The sequence below is a fragment of the Arthroderma uncinatum genome (assembly GCF_011692745.1).
Source record: "Arthroderma uncinatum strain CBS 119779 chromosome Unknown scaffold3, whole genome shotgun sequence".
In the NCBI taxonomy this organism is placed as follows: domain Eukaryota; kingdom Fungi; phylum Ascomycota; class Eurotiomycetes; order Onygenales; family Arthrodermataceae; genus Arthroderma; species Arthroderma uncinatum.
The window spans coordinates 2470270-2489147 of record NW_022983865.1 but is presented as its reverse complement, the minus strand read 5'-3'; the positions used below and the strand labels follow the sequence as shown (position 1 = coordinate 2489147).

Below are 18878 nucleotides of genomic sequence, written 5' to 3'. Positions count from 1 at the left end.
TCTACCTCATACGCTACTCCGTATATTCACTATTGAGATCGACTAGTGCCTGTTTGAAGATCTGCAGATCCACGTCATCGAACGACGGTCTCTAACAAGAAGAACCGGATATCAAGGAAACCAGAGCAGGCCGGCCTCTTTGTTGAAAGAACGACTTCTACCCACATTGCAATTGCTGGTTTGGTATCAGGACGAACCCGCCGTTTTCTAACGGCCGTCCAACCGTTATCTACCACACCGGCCTGAACCTACACCGTTTATTAGTCAACAACCACTTTACACCGCCCACCATGTCCTCTAACGCTGCACATATCTCGAACTCACCTCCTGCCACACCCATAGCACCTCGAAGCCGCCGTGCCTCGATCACCGAGATGTTCTCTCGGCCTAGCAATGGTGGACCACCGCCGCTGAACACCAATGCATCGAATGCCGCCCCCCTCTTTACGGCAGCGGCGGCAGCGTCGAATGCTCAGCAGCAACCACACCGTCGTCGAATGTCAATCACCACACTCGGGTTGTCTGGCTCCCCCACCAACCAGTCAGCTCCCTTTGGCCAGGCAGTGGCGGGCGCTACACCGACGACGGCGCCAGCAGCACCTCCGTCTGGCAGACGCCGACGGGGAAGCATGTCCAGCTCGATCCTCTCGAGCTCCCCAACAATGGAACAGGCAGTCGTTGAGGAAGAGGACGAGGAAGGCGACGATACACCACTGCCTACATCTGCATCCCCGTTCGCGAGGCGAGTATCCTTCAGCTTCCGGGATCGGGCTGCCAGTATAAACGGTATATATCAATCCCTTTCCATTCCGGTTCCCTCATTTAAATACCACACCACCTCTATCCATCACGGCAGGGGTGGTAGCCTTGGTAGGAAACTTTTCGTCAATTGAATAGTGCTGGCATTGATGTTACAGTCAACGCCCTATTCGTAATTTTTACCCCACATATTCTCATACTTGAGAATGTCAATGCTGACAACACGTCTGTCCAAACAGGTGAAGGCTTCAACTGGCCAGAAGCCCTTCGAACCAGAGCTGAACGAGCTCCGTCCCTTGCCGGAAGCTTCTCCATGCATCAGCAGCAGCAGGGCCAGGGTCAGGGGCATGGGCATGGGCAGGCACACCAACAGCCCCTCTCTGCTGGCTCGTCCACCACCTCCACCTCTCCATCTTCCTCCCCATCTCTGTCTTCTTCATTCTCATCTGGCTCGTTCTCGGGCAAACATCATCGGTCGGCCTCTGTTGCTACCATGGAAGCGTATAAGCCGCCTCCAAAGGAGCTGTTGGAGCGTCACCCGTCCTCGCCACCGCCGCCTACACAGCAGCAGAGATCCCAGCAGCAGCAGGCCAAGCCACGGCCGAAGCCGGATTATTTCCAGGAAAAGATTCTGAGGGCAGATTTCATGGATTGACTATGATGTCCCATCTAAGCTCCATGCTTATCCAGGACCTTTTCCCTTTCCTTTAACCTATATGTCGTCTTAAGGTTTTTATTTTCCCTCTATTACGAGGAAGTTATTGGGAGTTTTATTCGGTACGGAGGCATTTCATTTACCAACTCAACTATCAACTATCAGGGAGGGTGGAATTATTCGAATATTGGTATCGGAGTGGAGTGGAGTCGACTCGTGCTCGTCTTTTCTTGCATCTCTCCTGCTATACTGCATATTCGCCAACTCTACATGCTGGAATATCATATCATGTAAGGCTATGATCATATCGTCTCCTTGTCGCGCTCTTGGCTCTCCTTTCTATCAGCGGATCGTTTCTATTCTTCTTAGCTCTTGAAGCAAGCATTCATGCACAAGCTTATAAGTTCTATCATGCCCCCTTTTTCTGGTGTGAATATGTGTTATCTAGCTGGCTATATCACCAATATGAACATTATTACAAATAACATATATTTGACCGTGGCTTGAGCACCATGAGAGTTCTAATGATGGTTGTAGAGAAAGGAGGGATCCGTACATGCTCACAGAGGGGTAAAAAGTCTCCTTGGACTCGAATACCTAGGCTCCAATGGTTTGAGCATCGAAAGTCAGGTGTATCACACGACATAACATAAGCTTAACGTGGCTACTTCGCTAGTAGAGGACAGAGAATGTGCCGTACATAGGTCGGGAGTCTAAAACCAATAGCTCACATTTTAACGATATTGCCTGCCCAACTACGTAGGAGTCTACAGCTACGGGCTAACCATAAGTTCATTATCATTATAGTTCCTACCGTAATTAGCGGACCAGGCAGGCTTCCCATGGAAATTCGTACGGTGATAAAAAGACCCTTGGGTTCGAACCAATGCCAAAAAGCGAAGCTGGAGCTAGGCTCCAGTACAAAGTGTGATAAATCAACTGGGTTATTGGAGTGGCCACTTCGCTGGCAAAGTAGGCTGGATACTGTACATAAGTTGGGCCTAAGCCTATCATATACTCTTTACGGTGAACAATTTTTACGTATGTCAACCCCTGACCTCATACAAGAGAGGTTCAGATTCGAACCGATAACAAAAAGCGAAGTTGGAGCCAGGCTCCTTCTCAGTTGACAAGAATGTTAACCGTTAAGTTATTAGCCACTTCGCTGGGAGAGTAGAGATAGGGATAGGGATAGGGATAGTTGCATGTACACGAGTCGGAGTCCTAAAGCGATATAGATCAGAGTCGAAGGATTTCTGACTAAGCAGGAGCCTCCTATTCAACATTACAATTTGTACATCTTCTAACTATCGTTTGGATACGTTAGGAGATTGTAAGAGAGAGAGAAAGAGAGAGAGAGTGTGTGTGTGTGTGTGTGATGTAGGCTATGTATTAAAAAAACTGTTAAAGGGTAAAAGAGGTGCTCGGTTTCGAACCGGGAGCAAAAAGCGAAGTCGGGACTAGGTCCAGAGGATTTGGGGCCACAACGAGTGTGACCCCTAAAGCTACAACTTAATGCGATTGGGTTATTGTAGCAACTTCGCTAGAAAAGAAGGGAATCAAGTCGTACTTGAGGCTGAGCCCAACGTCTCGAGGTCGGAAGTATATAGACTGACTAAGCATATCGATGCGGAATAATATTTATCCCAGCGATTCCTTGGCATGGTACTACTTCCCAGTTAGGCAAGTTGTGAAGACAACAGATGTAGTTCTTATTAAATACTCTATAAAATTAAATGCAGTAGCAGGTCTATCGAATATCACTCTCCTCCACAGTAAACTTGCCTCCTTCTAGAAACAAAAAAAAAAAAAACATATGACAAGAATATGACTGGCCGGGCACCAAGCACTGACTCAGTAAGGGATGTTGTTGGTTAACAACTGGAACTGGTCATAGCCCTTGGTCGACATGCTAGCATAGCTCTTCCTAATCAGCTCCCTCATATACTGCGCTGCCTCCTGCTCGCTCTTCTCCAACACGAACCGGTCACGGAAATTAGTCAGTGTGTTGGGCGTGAAGCAAGGCAACCCGCTGTCCAGCATTAGAGTGACGATATGTGAGAGTTTTGTGGTATATGGCCTTGAGGCGAGGAAGGCCTTTACCACAAGCGACTCGAACCAGCGGTACGACTGGGACCCGGCATTGTGTGATGCTGTGGGGGCGGCCGTTGGGGCAGCGCCCGAAGCGGGAACTGACGCGGCGGTTGATGTAGGTGGATGGTATCCGCCCATGACAGCGATCATTTCCGTAGTTAATTTAAACGGAGCACGTTCAAATCGCACTCCACCTGGCGCGATATCGAAGCAGAATCCAAAGTCGATATGGAGGATATGGCCTGCGTCGTCGATCATGATGTTTCCGTTATGTCGATCTTTGAACTGTAGCAGGTATGAAATGACGGAATACGCAGCCATACTTTTGACGAAGTTGCTTCGGGCTTCCTGGAATTTTATCGATTGCTCTCCTCCATATTTCGATACGAAGTAATCGTATAGCCCGTTGACAGCTTCACGGCCTAGCATGTCTCGAGATATTGAGTTGGGCAGGACATCGATTACTCCGCACCCTGGGGCAGTTGCCACGACACGGTAGGGGTAGACAAAGACATCTAATCCGACGCTGGAGAAGATTTCGCGGAATGCAGCGATCATTTGAAGAGCAAGAACGTCTTGTCGACAGTCGTCTCCCACCTTGAAGATAGCAGACTGCCACACTTCATATGTCGCTGCTTGGGATGCTAGGCTTGCTCGTTTGTTTTGTATGGTCGATTCATTAACCTGCGACAGTTGCAAAGCTTCTTCTTCCTTATTCACTTCTGCAGGAGTGACGGTATTGCTACCATCTTCAAGGCTTCTGGTCTTCTTGATTCGGAATGTTGCCATGTAAGGTGCCTTGGCATGACTCTGCAGAGGCTTGCCAGACTTTCGGTCAATCCCGACAACGACACCGTCAGGGTTACTGGGCAGGTACACGCCAACTTCAACTTTGATCTTTCGTAGCTCTTCGGTAATCTTTTCCTTTTTCTCTTGTTTGGTATGCTTTATGAACGGTCGAAGCTTTCCAGATATACCAGTAATCTCGTTGAAGAATGCAAATTCCCGTTCGTAGAACTCTCGGTCTTCATCTGTGAAACTTGCGATGACAGTATCCATGAATCTATCAAGCACAGGTTTAAGTGGATCAGGCTATTTAATAATTAGTTTAAGCCCAAGTAAACATAGCAGTATTGGGGGAAAAGAGTTAGTACTCACGATCTGCGAGTCTTCATCTTTGTAGGCGTTCGCTTTCATGTTCCAAATGACCTGATGAGCAAACATCTGCGAAAGTTGAGCAGTGTTCAAAAGGTAGCGTTCTATATATCCTAATGCATCGTATCGTAAAGCCTGCACGAGCTGGGGAACATAGAAAAGGCCGACGTCGACAGGGAAGCTCTCGAGGGACCGCATGGCATACTGCAAGATGAATGGGTGATTTCCGTACGACGGCAAGAGATAAGTCACGGCAGAGATGGGGTCGATTGGTTCCCAGTAGAGGAGGTACTGCGAAATCATCAGAATTTTTTACATGTACCGCGCAGTATGAAGATTAACTTACCTTGAGTTGGAATGAAACATCCTCGGGGAGAGATGATCCAAGTAATATTTCCAGTGCATTCGGTTCTTTGAGTGCCTTCTCGGGGAAATTGAGCAAAAGCCATCTGATATCATTTCGGAGTTTCGCGGACGGGAATCGTGAGCCTAACTGGAATGCTAGGCTTGGATTTTCGGTCCACGCTAGTCGAAGTAGCCCTGTTACAGTCTCCTAGTACACAAAATGTTAGAGGTCCGTTTACATGAGCAAGGCAATTAAGAAACCAACCTCAGTGACAGCTTTATTGCCAGCTCCATAAAAGAAGTACGACTTTCTTTCCTGGTCGAGGGGAGAAAGCCAAACTTTTAGCCGAGACCGTTCATTGCCAATCAGTATCAGGAGTAAATCATGTTTCAATTGCAGAGACCTGCGAGATTTTGAATCTACCGCCTCCTTCCAAGATACAGTTTCCAGGATAGATTCTATATCATGAAGGACCTGATCTTCCGCTTTGAGCTGTAAGCGGTTTCCACCAAACGACCATCTTGGCACCAAAGTTAGCAGCTGTTGGAAACTGGAGTGGGGAGAAGCATAGCTCACCTTGGAGAACGGCTAAACCAACTCAACGCAGCCGAGAGGATTTGATCTTTGAGTTTCCATAGCCCAACGTTGTTTTGTCCCGAGCAGCTGCGTAGTACTTTCAAACTAAACAGTATGACATGGAAATGAATCTCGCGCGCTAACGGGTGGGCAGTTGAATCTCTCATGGCAATTAATGTCTCGCTGACTAGGCGTCTGAACACTCGCTGGGTATGTAAGCTGCCCAGCCTGCTCGCATTAAAATGGCTTTCTAGGAACTGCAAGATTAGGAAATGAGGGGCTATTTTATTCTGGGCTTTCCTGTGACGTCTGAGGATCGCTTCCTTATCTGAGGGTGACGATTCAAGCTTCGTCATGAAAGGATTCTTGTGTCTGATAGAGCATTAGCAATATATTCGTGCAAAAGGACGAAGGCAGCTTACTTGAAGTTCGGGTCAAAGATCCCTTGTTTGCGACGAATAGTACGTTCCCATGCTTGTGCAACTTCTACTAGGATCCTTGACTCCATGGCTGGTTTCTCGTTGATCACCCCAAGCCACAATGCGATACCCATCCTAATGGACTCTTTGGTAAAGATCTGGAAGGGGATATTGACCAGATGAGCAATAATTGCCGGGTGGCTATCATAAGTGTTACAAAGCAGGGCAGCAGTGCGTCGAAGGATGTGTCGTGGTAGGTCCAGTGACATATGCTTGTCTGTTCGTATCTGTTTCTCTAGGGCGGCGAGGGCTTCTTGCACGGTCTCAGGATAGTCTGTTGTCTGAGCCGTGGTGCTTTGGCCTGTCAAACGTCAGTATTTTGCCAGCATAGTGTGTCAAAGGTACAGCAATTTTACCATAAGTTATCTCTAAAGGTAGTTTTCCTTGACGTGCGGGCCCTGCTTCGGAATAGCGATACTCCTGGCGAGTCGTATACTGGGATATAAAATCGGAAGCAACGTTTAAAACAGTACCACCAGGATGGTCAATTGATCCTATTAACCATTAGTGTCAAGTCAAAGAAATATCGAGCAATGGCAATATACATACCTAGTCTTTGGTCAGCCAGGGGAATGGCCGAGCCCATCTCAAGTGCCAACGAGCGACCCATGGTTATGTTGCCGTATACACCATCATCGTCATAATCAGATAAGTAAGTCTGGGTAAGTTAGTTGTGTTTTTGGATAGAGTACTATTGGGGTAGGCTTACCTGGAGTAGACCCTTGATATCCAACGGTGCCATATTCATAACACTTGAAATCCAAGTACGAGCGGAATTATGAACATTTTTCAGGGTGCGCCTTCTGAAATCGTAGTTGTCCGATAACACAATTTGAACTGTTCGTCTATCTGAGGTGAACGTAGATTTCCAAGCAAATTCATCCGTTTCCTCATCCATGCATGATGACCAAAGCAGAGTAAGCAGGTCCAGAAGAGTGAAGAGAGACAGTTTCTGGCATAAAGCTGAAGGACACTGCGTGATTATTTTATTAGCTGCCATGGCGGCAGCTTGCTGGACTTGAGCAATGCGATGGCAGCATGCGGTAAAGGTGTCGGCCAACTGCTTGGCGATGTAGGGTGCTGAGAATTTGATGGCAGTGCTCCTTAGAGCTTTCTCCAAATAAATGGTAACGACTTTATCGGCGATGGCTCTCATGCAATTGCCCATTTCGGAGGTATTCAGGGTCGGGTCTAGGAAGTAGGTAAAGACCTTTGTGCAATCGCCAGAGTTTGCGCGGAGAGTTTCGATTAACAATGCTGCGTTAAGGAAGAGTGCCTTGGGATAATTCAAGCGTCGAATGTCATATTCTTGCGCAGGCAACTCTGCAGACAGGTTCTTCTTCTTGTCGATTGTTGTGTGAGGGCTCTGGCCACGCCTTAGAACTGTGTTCAGCTCAATATCGCTTTCCAACAGTTCGGCACGGTTCTCAGACACAAGAGGGGGCGAGTGTTCGGCCAAGATACGGAGTTGTTCATAATTCTCCTTTCCGAGCTCGGATCTAAGAGAGATGTCGTGGGCGGCGATGTTGAACCACGCATCCCGTAGCATATCCGTGATGTCTTCATTGTCACATACACCTGCTGGCAAGTTCTCCAGGCGGCCTGCTCTGGCTAAAAGGATTGCGAGGGGTTTGAGAATTGGCACAATCTGCTTAGCTGTGGACTCTATGTCTTCCGGGTGGATCTTTTCACGCTCAACGGCAGCTCCCTGGTTGACGATACTCTCAAGTAGATATACCAAGTAGATTTTGAATAGTTCACTGCTTGGGTCGAGGTGGGCGGCAAGATGGTTTCTTGCTTTATGGATCTATTGAGTGTTATGTTAGAAATCTTATAGAAAGCTAAGTGGTAGCAAGAAGCATATTAACAGTGTAAGGATAATACGTACCGCCTCAATCATCAAGTTATTCCCCTGAGCAAAAGTATCTCGCAGCAAACGAGAGTAAAACTTCAGCAGTAAGTGAAACTCCGCAGGCTCACTCTTCAGCGAAAGAGCTGCCGTTTCTTGAATGATGTATGCATCAACTACAACATTTACTTTACCAATCTTCTGCACCAGCATAGACTGTGCAAGGGCAACTATCTTGCTGTCTTCGCTACTAGTGGCAATTGTCATAATGGCGTGAACCACATTCCTAGCCGTAATAGACGAGTCACCTTCGCCATCAATAGCGAGGGATAGAAAACTCTCATTCGTCGGATGGGAACGCGGCTCAATAGAATTGGAATAGGCAGTGCCCGGCTCAGGAGTGAGGGTTGTAGCAGTTTTGTCGGCCCCGGGGCCGGAGCTAAGCACGTTCCCCAGGGAGTATAGCGTGCCAATGATGGTATCCTGGGAGAGGAGACGGAGGTTCTGGGCCAAACATTGGGCTCCGAGTGCAACTACCGGGCTACTTTGGCCGTTTTGCACGATGAATCGAAGAAGGGAGCGAGTCAGGCCGGTTGCACTGCCTCGAGATAACCTTGCTAGAACGACGGCAGATTTTAGGACAACTGTTGCCAGTTCCCGGTTCACCATCTGATCCGCGTCCAGGATGGTGTTCTCCAGGGATGTGAACAGCAGATCTAGATCCACGGAATCCTCATCAACCATGATGCAGTTGATAGAGCACATTATAGACAACGCCTTGACTGAGAATGCAAGGCGTTGTTGCCAGGCGGAGCTAACTTGCAGGTAGTCCGACCCCTCTTCGAGGAGGTGGATCTGGTCATTTGCGATCTCTGCGGCGTATTTCACGAGGCCGTCCATGCCACGGTCAGTCATTTTGGCTACATAGCCACCATCTGCATAACGGCATAGAAGGGTGTCGTCAGAAACCTGTGTTCCGTCACGTTCAATGGGAGATGTGCACGACTTCAGGAAACCCATGAATGCCTGTTGCAGCATCATCGAGCCAAGGGGCCGTCCATCAGCGGCATACTGACGGGTATACCGTCTCCAGTCATGCAATAAGGGATCCGGTGAGCGGGAATTCCGTATACTAGACGAGATGGTCTCTACAGCCACCAGGAAACGCTCCGAAAGTATAATATGTAGCTGCTTTATGATAGCAAGGCGGTCCAAGGGTGTCCAGAAGTGCGGGAACTCGGCGGAACCCCTGAGAAACCCGACAAGAGACACCGTCAGAGCCGCCACGTCTGTAGCTTCGTGGCTATCGACATGTATCCCTGTCCCCTCGGCGTCGAAGAATGCCGGTAGTCTCTCTGTTGCCTGGTGACAGTTCTCCAGGTATTCGTCAACAGCTTCATGAACGTCATCCCGTAGCGACTTGTGCCTAGACCCGAGAGAGAGGAGCGCCGCAACGACGTCATGCGTCAAGGTCTCCCAAGGCGAAGGCCTAGAGGTGTGCAGGAAAGGGGACGAGTGTATCCGTAGGGTGTGGACGGTCGGGAGACAGCCCGCAAGGAGCGAGACGAGCTTTGCCGCATGGTCAGGCCGCTGTACTGACCCTGCTGCTTTGCAGAGAGCCAGAAGGACGTCTAGTTCTCGGAAACCCTAGCTTCATCTTAGCTGTATGTTCCATCGGGCATAGATACGGGGGGCAACATGGAGAGAGGGAGAGGCTGTACACTTGGGGCGCAGCGAGCTGTTGAGCCACCAGAAGAAGCCTTGGAGCCATGGCAGGCCCTGATGAGCCTTTCGACGTCGGAGTTGCCCAGCTCATCGTCCTGTCTGGGGTGTTTCGTGGCTAATATGGCAAGCTTCTCGAGGGCCGCACGCCGGATATACGACGACGAATGCCTGGAACTCCTTGCACGGTTAGCGGAAAGATGCGCTCAGCGTGGCCAGCGAAGTCACCTACATGTCCTGTCAACAGTGCAGCTCGCCAGGGGTCTCCTGGTCTGTGATCGAGGCCGGAGCGAGTGTGTGAGGGCGAGTGTTCCTCGTTACAGACGTCTTTCGTGTCTTTCGCGGACAAATCGCTGGGAGGATGCCAAGCCACAGCATCAGCCTCCATACAAACGACTGGACAGGAGAAGATATAGAAGAAACAGAAGAAACAAAGATACAGGACGCAGGATGCACAAGATGCACAAGATGCAGGGTTGATCTGTTTGATCTTTACCTTTACAGCCTGGGTCGCTCGAGAGGGAGACAGAAGACAGCGGTTACAGCATCCAAATACACAGATACACCAGATACACGGCTGTCCTGATACACGGCTGTCCATCTGCTCGTCTACTGCCTACATGCATAAAACCTCTACAGGCGACCAGCATATAGCAAAAAGAAAGAAATAGATCATCGTTGAATATTTGGGCGCAGGGAAAGCCGTGGATGCGGCTCTAAGCTCCTCGCCAACCTTATAAAAAGCGACCAAAGATCCTCCAGTTCAGGAAGCTCGAGAAGTTCGCTCGACCTGCCATTGACCTTAAGCGCCGTCTTTCCCTTGCTCTCGGCTTGCTGCAGCTTGTTCTCGGTCCTGGTCCAGTTTCGAAGGGGTCAGCCAGAGATATTTATGCCCCCAGCGCTAATATATTCTTCTGTTATCCTTGTTTACTTAGTAACTGCACTCTCAATCGCTCAGCCGATTGAACGGCGCCCATCTCGACCTTTACTGGATCGCAGAGTATATACGGAGTACTAATCTTGGTTTTATTGTCTTGACGGACGGATTGCGCTTCTCTTTACAGCACGGAGAAGCCATTGGGGGCCATTTGTGACGGTTCGGTCGTTGTCGTCGACTTCACTACATAGAGCCACCATGCCTCCACAGAGAGAGACGAGCCATCTGAAGAGATCGCGGGTAGGGAGTCTAGCACTTGAAGCGATATATCGGTTTCTTAGAACGTTGTACCTTGCTAACCACCTCGGTGTCGTTGTATAGGGAAATGCCGACCTCGAGCATGACCCGAAGAAACCTCGGCGGTCACCACGAATCGCATCTCAATTGCAGCCAGATGTCGGATATTTACCCTCCCCTCTGGGAAACGAAGTAGCGGTAGATACACCGCGTAAGGATGCCACGGCCACACCCCCAGACGAAGGACGGAGCCAGATGCGCCGCGGTCAATCGCCCGACGAGTCTTGTCCCACGCAAGGGTTCTCCCAGTACCCTCCCGTGCAGTTCATGGACGATATAGAAGACGAGGTTGCTGAGGGGGTCTGGGGATATCTCACTCCGCTGGATAACAAATTTGGAGGTCAATTGATACTGAAGAAGCGGGATAGCACCCTTACCACGCCTGTAGGTGGAGCTATAGCGACACCCGGCAGCACCAAGTCGAAGCGTGGTGCAAGTGAGATCAACCGTGCTGGATATCTGATAGGCCGGCATAGCGAGTGTGGTGAGTACAGTTTCTGGTTTCTGACCTATGAGTGCAACGGTTCGAATTGACTAACGATTTTGTCAACGTTATAGATTTCAGGCTTGATATCCGCACGATATCTAATCGCCATTGCCTGATATTCAACGAGAACAGGAGAGGAGATGTAGTTGCGATTATTGAAGATCTTTCCAGCAATGGGACATTCGTCAACGACGCCATCATTGGCCGAAATAAACGCCGAGAGCTCGAGGGTGGTGATGAAATCACCATCTTGGATGAAGCTAGATTCGTCTTCAACTACCCACGGAGCCGGAACACCAGCAAGTTCCGCCAGCAATACACCCTTCTCGACATGCTGGGCAAGGGACACTTTGCAAGCGTCTATCTATGCGCAGAACGCTCAACGGGACTGAAGTTTGCTGTCAAACGGTTTGAGAGACGACCGGGCATGGTTCAAAAGACTGATCCGGAAGCACTCCAGCAAGAGATCTCCATGTTGATGAGTGTCAATCACCCGAACATGCTGTGTCTAAAGGCTACCTTTGACGAGAGTGACGGCGTCTACTTGGTTCTTGAACTTGCGCCAGAAGGCGAGCTGTTTAACTGGATAATCAGGCACCAGAAGCTGACTGAGGACGAGACACGGAAAGTATTCATACAGCTTTTCGAAGGCTTGAAATATCTGGTACGTTCTTCCAGTTACAACGACAAGTAATGCATGTCTGACGATAGTTATAGCATGAACGGAATATTGTCCATCGGGATATAAAGCCAGAGAACATCCTCGTTGTTGACAAGGACCTTTCGGTAAAACTGGCTGATTTTGGCCTTGCAAAGATTATCGGTGAACAGTCTTTCACCACAACTCTGTAAGTCTCCTATCACCTAACTTACGAATAACGGATTTTACTAACAGTCCATAGATGTGGAACGCCCGGTTGTAAGTCATGTCCCTACTAATTTTCAATCTACTTTATCCGTGTCTAACGATTACCAGATGTCGCCCCTGAGATATTGGAAGACCACCCTGCCCAACGCATGTATACGCGTGCAGTTGACATCTGGTCACTGGGAGTAGTACTCTACATCTGCCTCTGTGGTTTCCCTCCATTCTCCGACGAACTATACGACGACAACACCTTCCCATACACCCAGAGAGATCAAATCAAGAACGGAATCTTCCACTACCCTTCCCCCTTCTGGGATCCAGTCAGCGACGAAGCCATCCAGCTGATCGAGCGAATGCTCGTCGTCAACCCCGAGCATCGCATCACCATTGACCAATGTCTCAAGGATCCCTGGATTACCGGAATCAGGCCTGACATCGGTGACAGCACAGACGGCCTAGTCGGCGCCATAGGCGGTCTCAAAGTATCGAAAGATCGTCGACCAACCCTATCACGCACGTATCTGAGTGATCTGCACGAAGTTACGATCAAGCAGGTGGTGCATAAGAAGAGCGATGACCCGGGCTCTAAAAAGGTAACCATATACCAGAATCACCCTGTCGGGAAAATACCTGAGCCCAAACCAGCTGCGAATCGCAACTCGAGGGAATTCATGGAACTGGGTGGAAGGGGAGACCAGGTACTCTTCGATGATAAATCTGATAGTGACTCGCTGGAGCTTGACGATGAAAGGGATGGCCCGCTGTTCAACAATGATGATGCCGAGGATGAGCCTCCACGCGGGAGAAGGAGGTGAAAGGTGGTAGCCATATAAGATGGACACAGGCTGTCTTATATACTTGGCCTGTTGCTATTTCTCCCATCTGCTATCCAGGAAACTAGCGTTTTTTATACTCATATATATATATATACCCCAGACGGGCAGGTGAAAGGGGTCACTAATCGAGATGGCGGGAGAGCAGAAAACTAACTCGACGGGGTTCTGGAAAGGTGTCAGGTGGATGTAGGGGACTATTTTGGATTACTTTATGTGATATTTAGGAGTACTCTAGCGATCTCTAGCAATGTATTTACTGTCTCTTCTCTTTTCCTCCTCTCTCCTTTTCCTCTCTACACAGCCACATCGACCATGACTAAGCCGGGTTGGTGCCAGCCGCGATGGCCTGATGCGCCGTCAACGGTACAGAGAAGTCTTCCGTAGACAAGCCGTGATGACGTCCTTGACTCCATCATTGCCGTCGTAATACTCGATAGATGACTTGATATGCAGAATATAAAGGGGGTACAAGGAGTGTAATATATGTATTGGAGATACCGCTGTGAACCAGTAAAAAGCTGCCTAATGTCAGGCACGATACACGATCTGACCATACCGATACCGCCCCCTTGCAGCCGCCAAAAATGTTAAATGAGGAAATCAACTTGCATCTCGAGACTTTGAACTTGCTCTGGAACTGAACTGCAACCAACCCAGCAAGCAAGCGAAGAACACAGGATTGGATCCCCGCAGTCACCATGGGTTTGTTAGCTGAGGTCGTCTCTCGCTTCTGCGAGCACTGCTCGACCCTGTCCACCACCGCCCTCGTCTCCAGCGCCGTATCGGCCTTTATCGTCCTCTCCATCGTTATCAACGTCCTCCTCCAGCTCCTGTTCAAAGACCCGAACCAGCCTCCAGTTGTCTTTCACTGGGTTCCAATCATTGGAAGCACTGTCTCATATGGCATTGATCCGTACAAGTTCTTCGATGACTGCAAGGCAAAGGTAGGTTGACGCAAGCACCCATATGGTCTGGAGTGCATGGATAGCTGACTTCGTCTCTCTAGTATGGAGATATCTTCACATTCGTGCTCCTGGGCAAGAAGACGACCGTCTTCCTCGGTACAAAGGGCAATGATTTCATTTTGAACGGAAAGCTCAAGGACGTTTGCGCCGAGGAGGTCTATTCTCCTCTCACCACCCCAGTGTTCGGACGACATGTCGTCTATGACTGCCCCAACTCCAAGCTCATGGAACAGAAGAAGGTATGCCATGTTGAACCGTTTTTCTCGATTTCTAGAACCTCCGCTGACTGTGATTATCTAGTTTGTCAAATTCGGCCTTACATCTGAAGCTCTTCGATCCTACGTCACCTTGATCACCAAAGAAGTCGAACAGTTCTTCGAGACGTCTCCAGTTCTCAAGGGCGACTCCGGTGTCCTCAACGTCAGCAAGGTTATGGCCGAAATCACCATCTACACTGCCTCTCGATCCCTACAGGGCAAAGAGGTTCGCGAGAAATTCGACTCCAGTTTCGCCGAGCTGTACTGCGATCTTGATATGGGTTTTGCCGCCATCAACTTTATGTTCCCATGGGTTCCTTTCCCACACAACCGCAAGCGTGATCGTGCCCAGAAAAAGATGGCTCAGGTCTATACCGACATCATCCGCCAAAGACGCGAGGCCGGTGGAGAGAAGGACTCCGAGGATATGGTGTGGAACTTGATGTCCTCTGTATACAAGAACGGAACCCCAATCCCTGATATCGAGGTTGCTCATATGATGATTGCGCTATTGATGGCTGGTCAGCATTCGTCCTCATCTACCGGCTCCTGGATCGTTCTTCGCCTCGCCAGCCGTCCAGATATCCTCGAGGAACTGTACCAGGAACAACTCCGTGTCCTAGGCAAAGACCTTCCACCACTCACCTACGAAACGCTACAGAAACTCGACCTCCACAACAACGTTATCAAGGAAACCCTCCGTCTTCACGCCCCAATCCACTCCATTCTCCGTGCTGTCAAGTCTCCCATGCCAGTCGAGGGAACAAACTACGTTATCCCTACCTCTCACAATCTACTCGCAGCCCCCGGTGTCCCATCCCGCGATGCCCAGTATTTCCCCGACCCAATGCTCTGGAACCCACACCGATGGGAGGGCAATGCCGGCGTCACCGTGGTGGAAGCCAGCGAAGAAAAGACCGATTACGGATATGGTTTAGTTAGCAAGGGCGCTAACAGCCCTTACCTCCCATTCGGATCTGGAAGACATCGATGTATCGGTGAACAGTTCGCATATGTACAACTTGGAGCAGTAACAGCTGCTCTGGTGAGGTTATTGAAATGGAAGCAAGTCGAAGGTACCAAGGCTGTCGTACCAGATACTGATTACTCGGTAAGTTTTCTTTCTCTCCTTTATTTTTTTTTCATCCTCGGCATGCAAGAGTATAACTAATCAATCATGAATAGTCTCTATTCTCAAAACCCCTTGGCAACCCAATGATAGCGTGGGAGAAACGAAAGCAGCCATCTCCCAAATGATAACCACGACTGCAGATTTACTTACGTTCATATTTGCTATACCTGTTAATTCTTCTTGTTTTTTATACACCTGGGCCAAATTCCACTTCACGGTCATGCAAGTGGCGCTTTGGAATAGAGCATATGTAATAATTTTTCTTCAGCCTGTTTCGAAAATGCGGATGTAGATATCAGAACCTAACTTTAATACACTTCCTTTTAACGATAAACACAGCCAACAGATGAAATCTGCTCTTCAGTTCCGCTCCTGACGTAACAAAAAAAAAGAGTAATATACATTGGAGAAATAGTACATATTCCCTCAACTGGGACGTTTCAGTATCTAAACAACAGCATCCAAGGGAGTAATGTTGGTACTTAACCGACAAGCAGGGTTATCAACTTCTCTCTTCCCCATTCAACTCTAGCGCATATCAACCTTCTAAGCAGCTGCCTGAGCAGCCTTTCTCTCTGCCAGCCACCTCTTTGCCCTAATTTCCTTCTGCCTCCTTTGGCCACCGTCAATCTTTCTACCACGCTTATGTTCCCACATACCATCCGTAACCTGAACCTTGACAGCAGTACTCCATGAATGTGGAATAATCTGAGCAAATGGACCTTTAATCATATTCCCACGGTGCAGTTTATAGTGGGCGTATCTCTTGATTGGCTGGGTAGGATCTTTCAGCTTCGTTTCGCCGGGAGGTAGGTTGACAATCACATAGTGCATTCCAGGTGTGAGGGTAGCGGTACCCATTAGACCGACGTTTAAGGCATCTCCGTTCTTGGTATTCTCTGCCGACTGGTTGGTCTTGATCGGGACCTCAACAGCTCTCAGCTCAGCAACTCCATCGACGACATGGTCCAGATCTCCGCCAGGGCCGTAGTCCTGCTTTCGAAACTTTTCTCTCCACCGCATTAAATATCTTCTGTCCCTTGTGGTCTCCATCCCCAATTCTCGAAGCTCATCCGCGTCGGCTGTGAACAGCTTGTTCCATTCGGTGAGCTTGCTAGCATATCTAGACATGTTTCGTCCGATTAGGCGTAGGAATGTTTCAGTATCTGGCACGAACGGAGTAGGAGCTGGGACTGCCGCGGGTTTTAGAGATTTGTGAAGGTAGCGCACGCATAGTTGGTGGTGAGGGCTTGTGATAGAATTGAAAACTCGGATTGGGAGCGAGGCTCGAGCATTGAAGCCCGGTATGCGCGCGGCGGCCATGGTGTTTCTTATAATATCGGCCTTCGGATTGAAGCTTAGGGTGAGATGGATGGATGTAGCTTATGGCGTATGTCCACCATCAGCTGGTGTACGAGGGATAAAATCGCCGTAGTGCCGTAGGCTCAAGAATCCCGCACGATTCAACCCAAAGGCGTGTCAGATAGCCCTCAATTGCGTGGTATAGAAGGTGTCAAGTGTCCTTCCTTTTGCTCCTGGTCAAGATTTTGCACCAAAATTTGAATTTGGCGTTGAGATCGGACTTAAGATATTCCGGCTCCGACATATTCTCACCTTCAAGCTCTAAGCTATATCCATGTATATAACTTCAATATCAAGAAAACAGCCACACGTTTGTTAGGACTGCTGGCCTTGTTTGGCAGGAGGATAGTTCCTTGATTTAAAAAAAAATTCACTTGGCTCACCGGCGAAGCTGACACTCCCAATTCACTGACACCATGGCGGTATCGCCCCTGCCCACCCAAATCCCTACGACTGCTATTGCTACCGGTGCTCCAAAGTCCCTCGCAATGCGCAATATTACGTCTCAAGAAACCCGCGCCGTACCTGGCAGCGATATTGCACACCCCAAACCATCTGCCCCCGAACCAGACGCAGCAGAACAGTTAAACGCGGATGTTCGGCAGAAATACGTCAAGGGTATAATAGATACCAAATATTGCCTCCTGCAGAACCTCGAAATGCTGATACATGCCTATTCATAGACAAGAAACTTGGAGAAGGTACATATGCAGTGGTATACCTGGGCCATCTACGAGATGATCCCTCCTCGCTCGTCGCAATTAAGAAAATTAAATTAAACGCGGAATACAAAGACGGACTCTCGATGGACGCAATTCGAGAAGTAAAATACCTTCAGGAATTGTCTCATCCGAATGTCATCGCTCTACACGACGTTTTCTCCTCAAAGGACCAAAACCTAAATTTGGTACTCGAGTTCTTACCCCTTGGCGATCTCGAGATGTTGATTAAAGATAATACAATTCAGTATGGTGTTGCTGATATAAAGGCGTGGATAAGCATGCTTGCGCGTGGTGTCTGGTTCTGCCACAAGAACTTCGTTCTACACCGTGATATTAAACCAAACAACTTGCTAATTGGATCCGACGGAGAGGTTAAATTGGCGGATTTTGGTCTCGCAAGATCGTTTGCAGATCCATATTTGAACATGACACATCAGGTTATCACACGATGGTACAGACCGCTAGAACTACTCTTTGGGGCCAGACAGTATTCTGGTGCCGTCGACATATGGTCTATGGGTATGGTGTTCGCGGAACTAATTCTTCGTGTCCCCTTTGCTGCCGGAAATACAGACATGGACCAAATCTCCAAAATCTGCGCTGCCTTTGGTGCGCCTACCGAAGAAAATTGGCCGGGCGTAACGAAGTTACCCAACTATGTGCCTGTTGAGGAGAACCAGATTGTACCCTTGCAAGGACGAGATTTTTTCCTCCGTCAGTTCCCAACAGCTGGACCCTTAGGTGCCGACTTACTTGCCTCCATGTTAAAACTTGATCCAAGGAAACGAAGCACGGCTACTCAAATTCTACAACATCAGTGGTGGTTTTCTGAACCCAAACCAACGAAAAATGAAAACCTACCTAGGAAGTCAGGCGGTGAAAAGAAAATGGGGAATGATATGGGTAGACGAGTTGGTGAGATTGACGATGGGAAATATAAAGGTGTTTCCCGTCAACTCGATTTTGGAGCCATGAAGAAATGAGGATAGGCTTCAAATCATCGGATCTTGGATCTAATAACTCGTGAATGAATCCAAATAGCTTCAGTGGCTAAAACGGGATATATTGTCAACCGTTGTGCATGCAGACATGCTATTCAATGGGTACGGTTTTCCGCTGGCCGTCTTTCGTAGGCATGGGCAACCTTGGCCAGTGCCTGATATTCACCCTCCACAGCTGGCGGCTACGTATGAAGGGGCAAATTAGGTCACGGTCCTAGAGGGCAGGCATATTTGCCAATTAACATCCCCCCGGAATATGTGGGCATTCAAGGAACACAGTCAGTACTCACACCGCTGAGTAGGCCATCTCGAGTCACTATATCACTCCGAGAGTCCCTGGTTACCCTCCGAGATGTTGCCATAGACCGACCCTATGCCA

At 48.9% G+C, this 18878-nt stretch overlaps 6 protein-coding genes across 6 annotated transcripts; 4 read left to right on the top strand and 2 right to left on the bottom strand.

Moving 5' to 3' along the window:
• Positions 1-290: 290 nt before the first annotated feature.
• Positions 291-1414, top strand: GIQ15_04504 (uncharacterized protein; the record flags this gene model as incomplete). Its single annotated transcript, XM_033551921.1, has 2 exons — positions 291-870; positions 918-1414. The coding sequence occupies 2 exons, from the start codon at positions 291-293 to the stop codon at positions 1412-1414; spliced, it is 1077 nt and encodes a 358-aa protein (XP_033405651.1).
• Positions 1415-3268: 1854 nt separating this feature from the next.
• Positions 3269-10023, bottom strand: GIQ15_04503 (uncharacterized protein; the record flags this gene model as incomplete). Its single annotated transcript, XM_033551920.1, has 11 exons — positions 3269-4600; positions 4667-4954; positions 5010-5216; positions 5274-5529; positions 5586-5957; positions 6008-6365; positions 6421-6558; positions 6614-6722; positions 6774-7871; positions 7953-9560; positions 9868-10023. 11 exons carry the CDS (start codon positions 10021-10023, stop codon positions 3269-3271), a joined length of 5922 nt encoding a protein of 1973 aa, XP_033405650.1.
• A 747-nt stretch (positions 10024-10770) lies between these two features.
• On the top strand, positions 10771-13039 carry GIQ15_04502 (serine/threonine-protein kinase chk2; the record flags this gene model as incomplete). Its single annotated transcript, XM_033551919.1, has 6 exons — positions 10771-10812; positions 10894-11353; positions 11428-12020; positions 12074-12204; positions 12259-12275; positions 12333-13039. 6 exons carry the CDS (start codon positions 10771-10773, stop codon positions 13037-13039), a joined length of 1950 nt encoding a protein of 649 aa, XP_033405649.1.
• Positions 13040-13758: 719 nt separating this feature from the next.
• On the top strand, positions 13759-15539 carry GIQ15_04501 (cytochrome P450 51; the record flags this gene model as incomplete). Its single annotated transcript, XM_033551918.1, has 4 exons — positions 13759-14004; positions 14067-14264; positions 14326-15393; positions 15468-15539. The coding sequence occupies 4 exons, from the start codon at positions 13759-13761 to the stop codon at positions 15537-15539; spliced, it is 1584 nt and encodes a 527-aa protein (XP_033405648.1).
• Positions 15540-15960: 421 nt separating this feature from the next.
• Positions 15961-16737, bottom strand: GIQ15_04500 (uncharacterized protein; the record flags this gene model as incomplete). Its single annotated transcript, XM_033551917.1, has 1 exon — positions 15961-16737. The coding sequence occupies one exon, from the start codon at positions 16735-16737 to the stop codon at positions 15961-15963; it is 777 nt and encodes a 258-aa protein (XP_033405647.1).
• A 455-nt stretch (positions 16738-17192) lies between these two features.
• Positions 17193-18481, top strand: GIQ15_04499 (CMGC/CDK/CDK7 protein kinase; the record flags this gene model as incomplete). Its single annotated transcript, XM_033551916.1, has 2 exons — positions 17193-17394; positions 17460-18481. 2 exons carry the CDS (start codon positions 17193-17195, stop codon positions 18479-18481), a joined length of 1224 nt encoding a protein of 407 aa, XP_033405646.1.
• Positions 18482-18878: the final 397 nt, after the last annotated feature.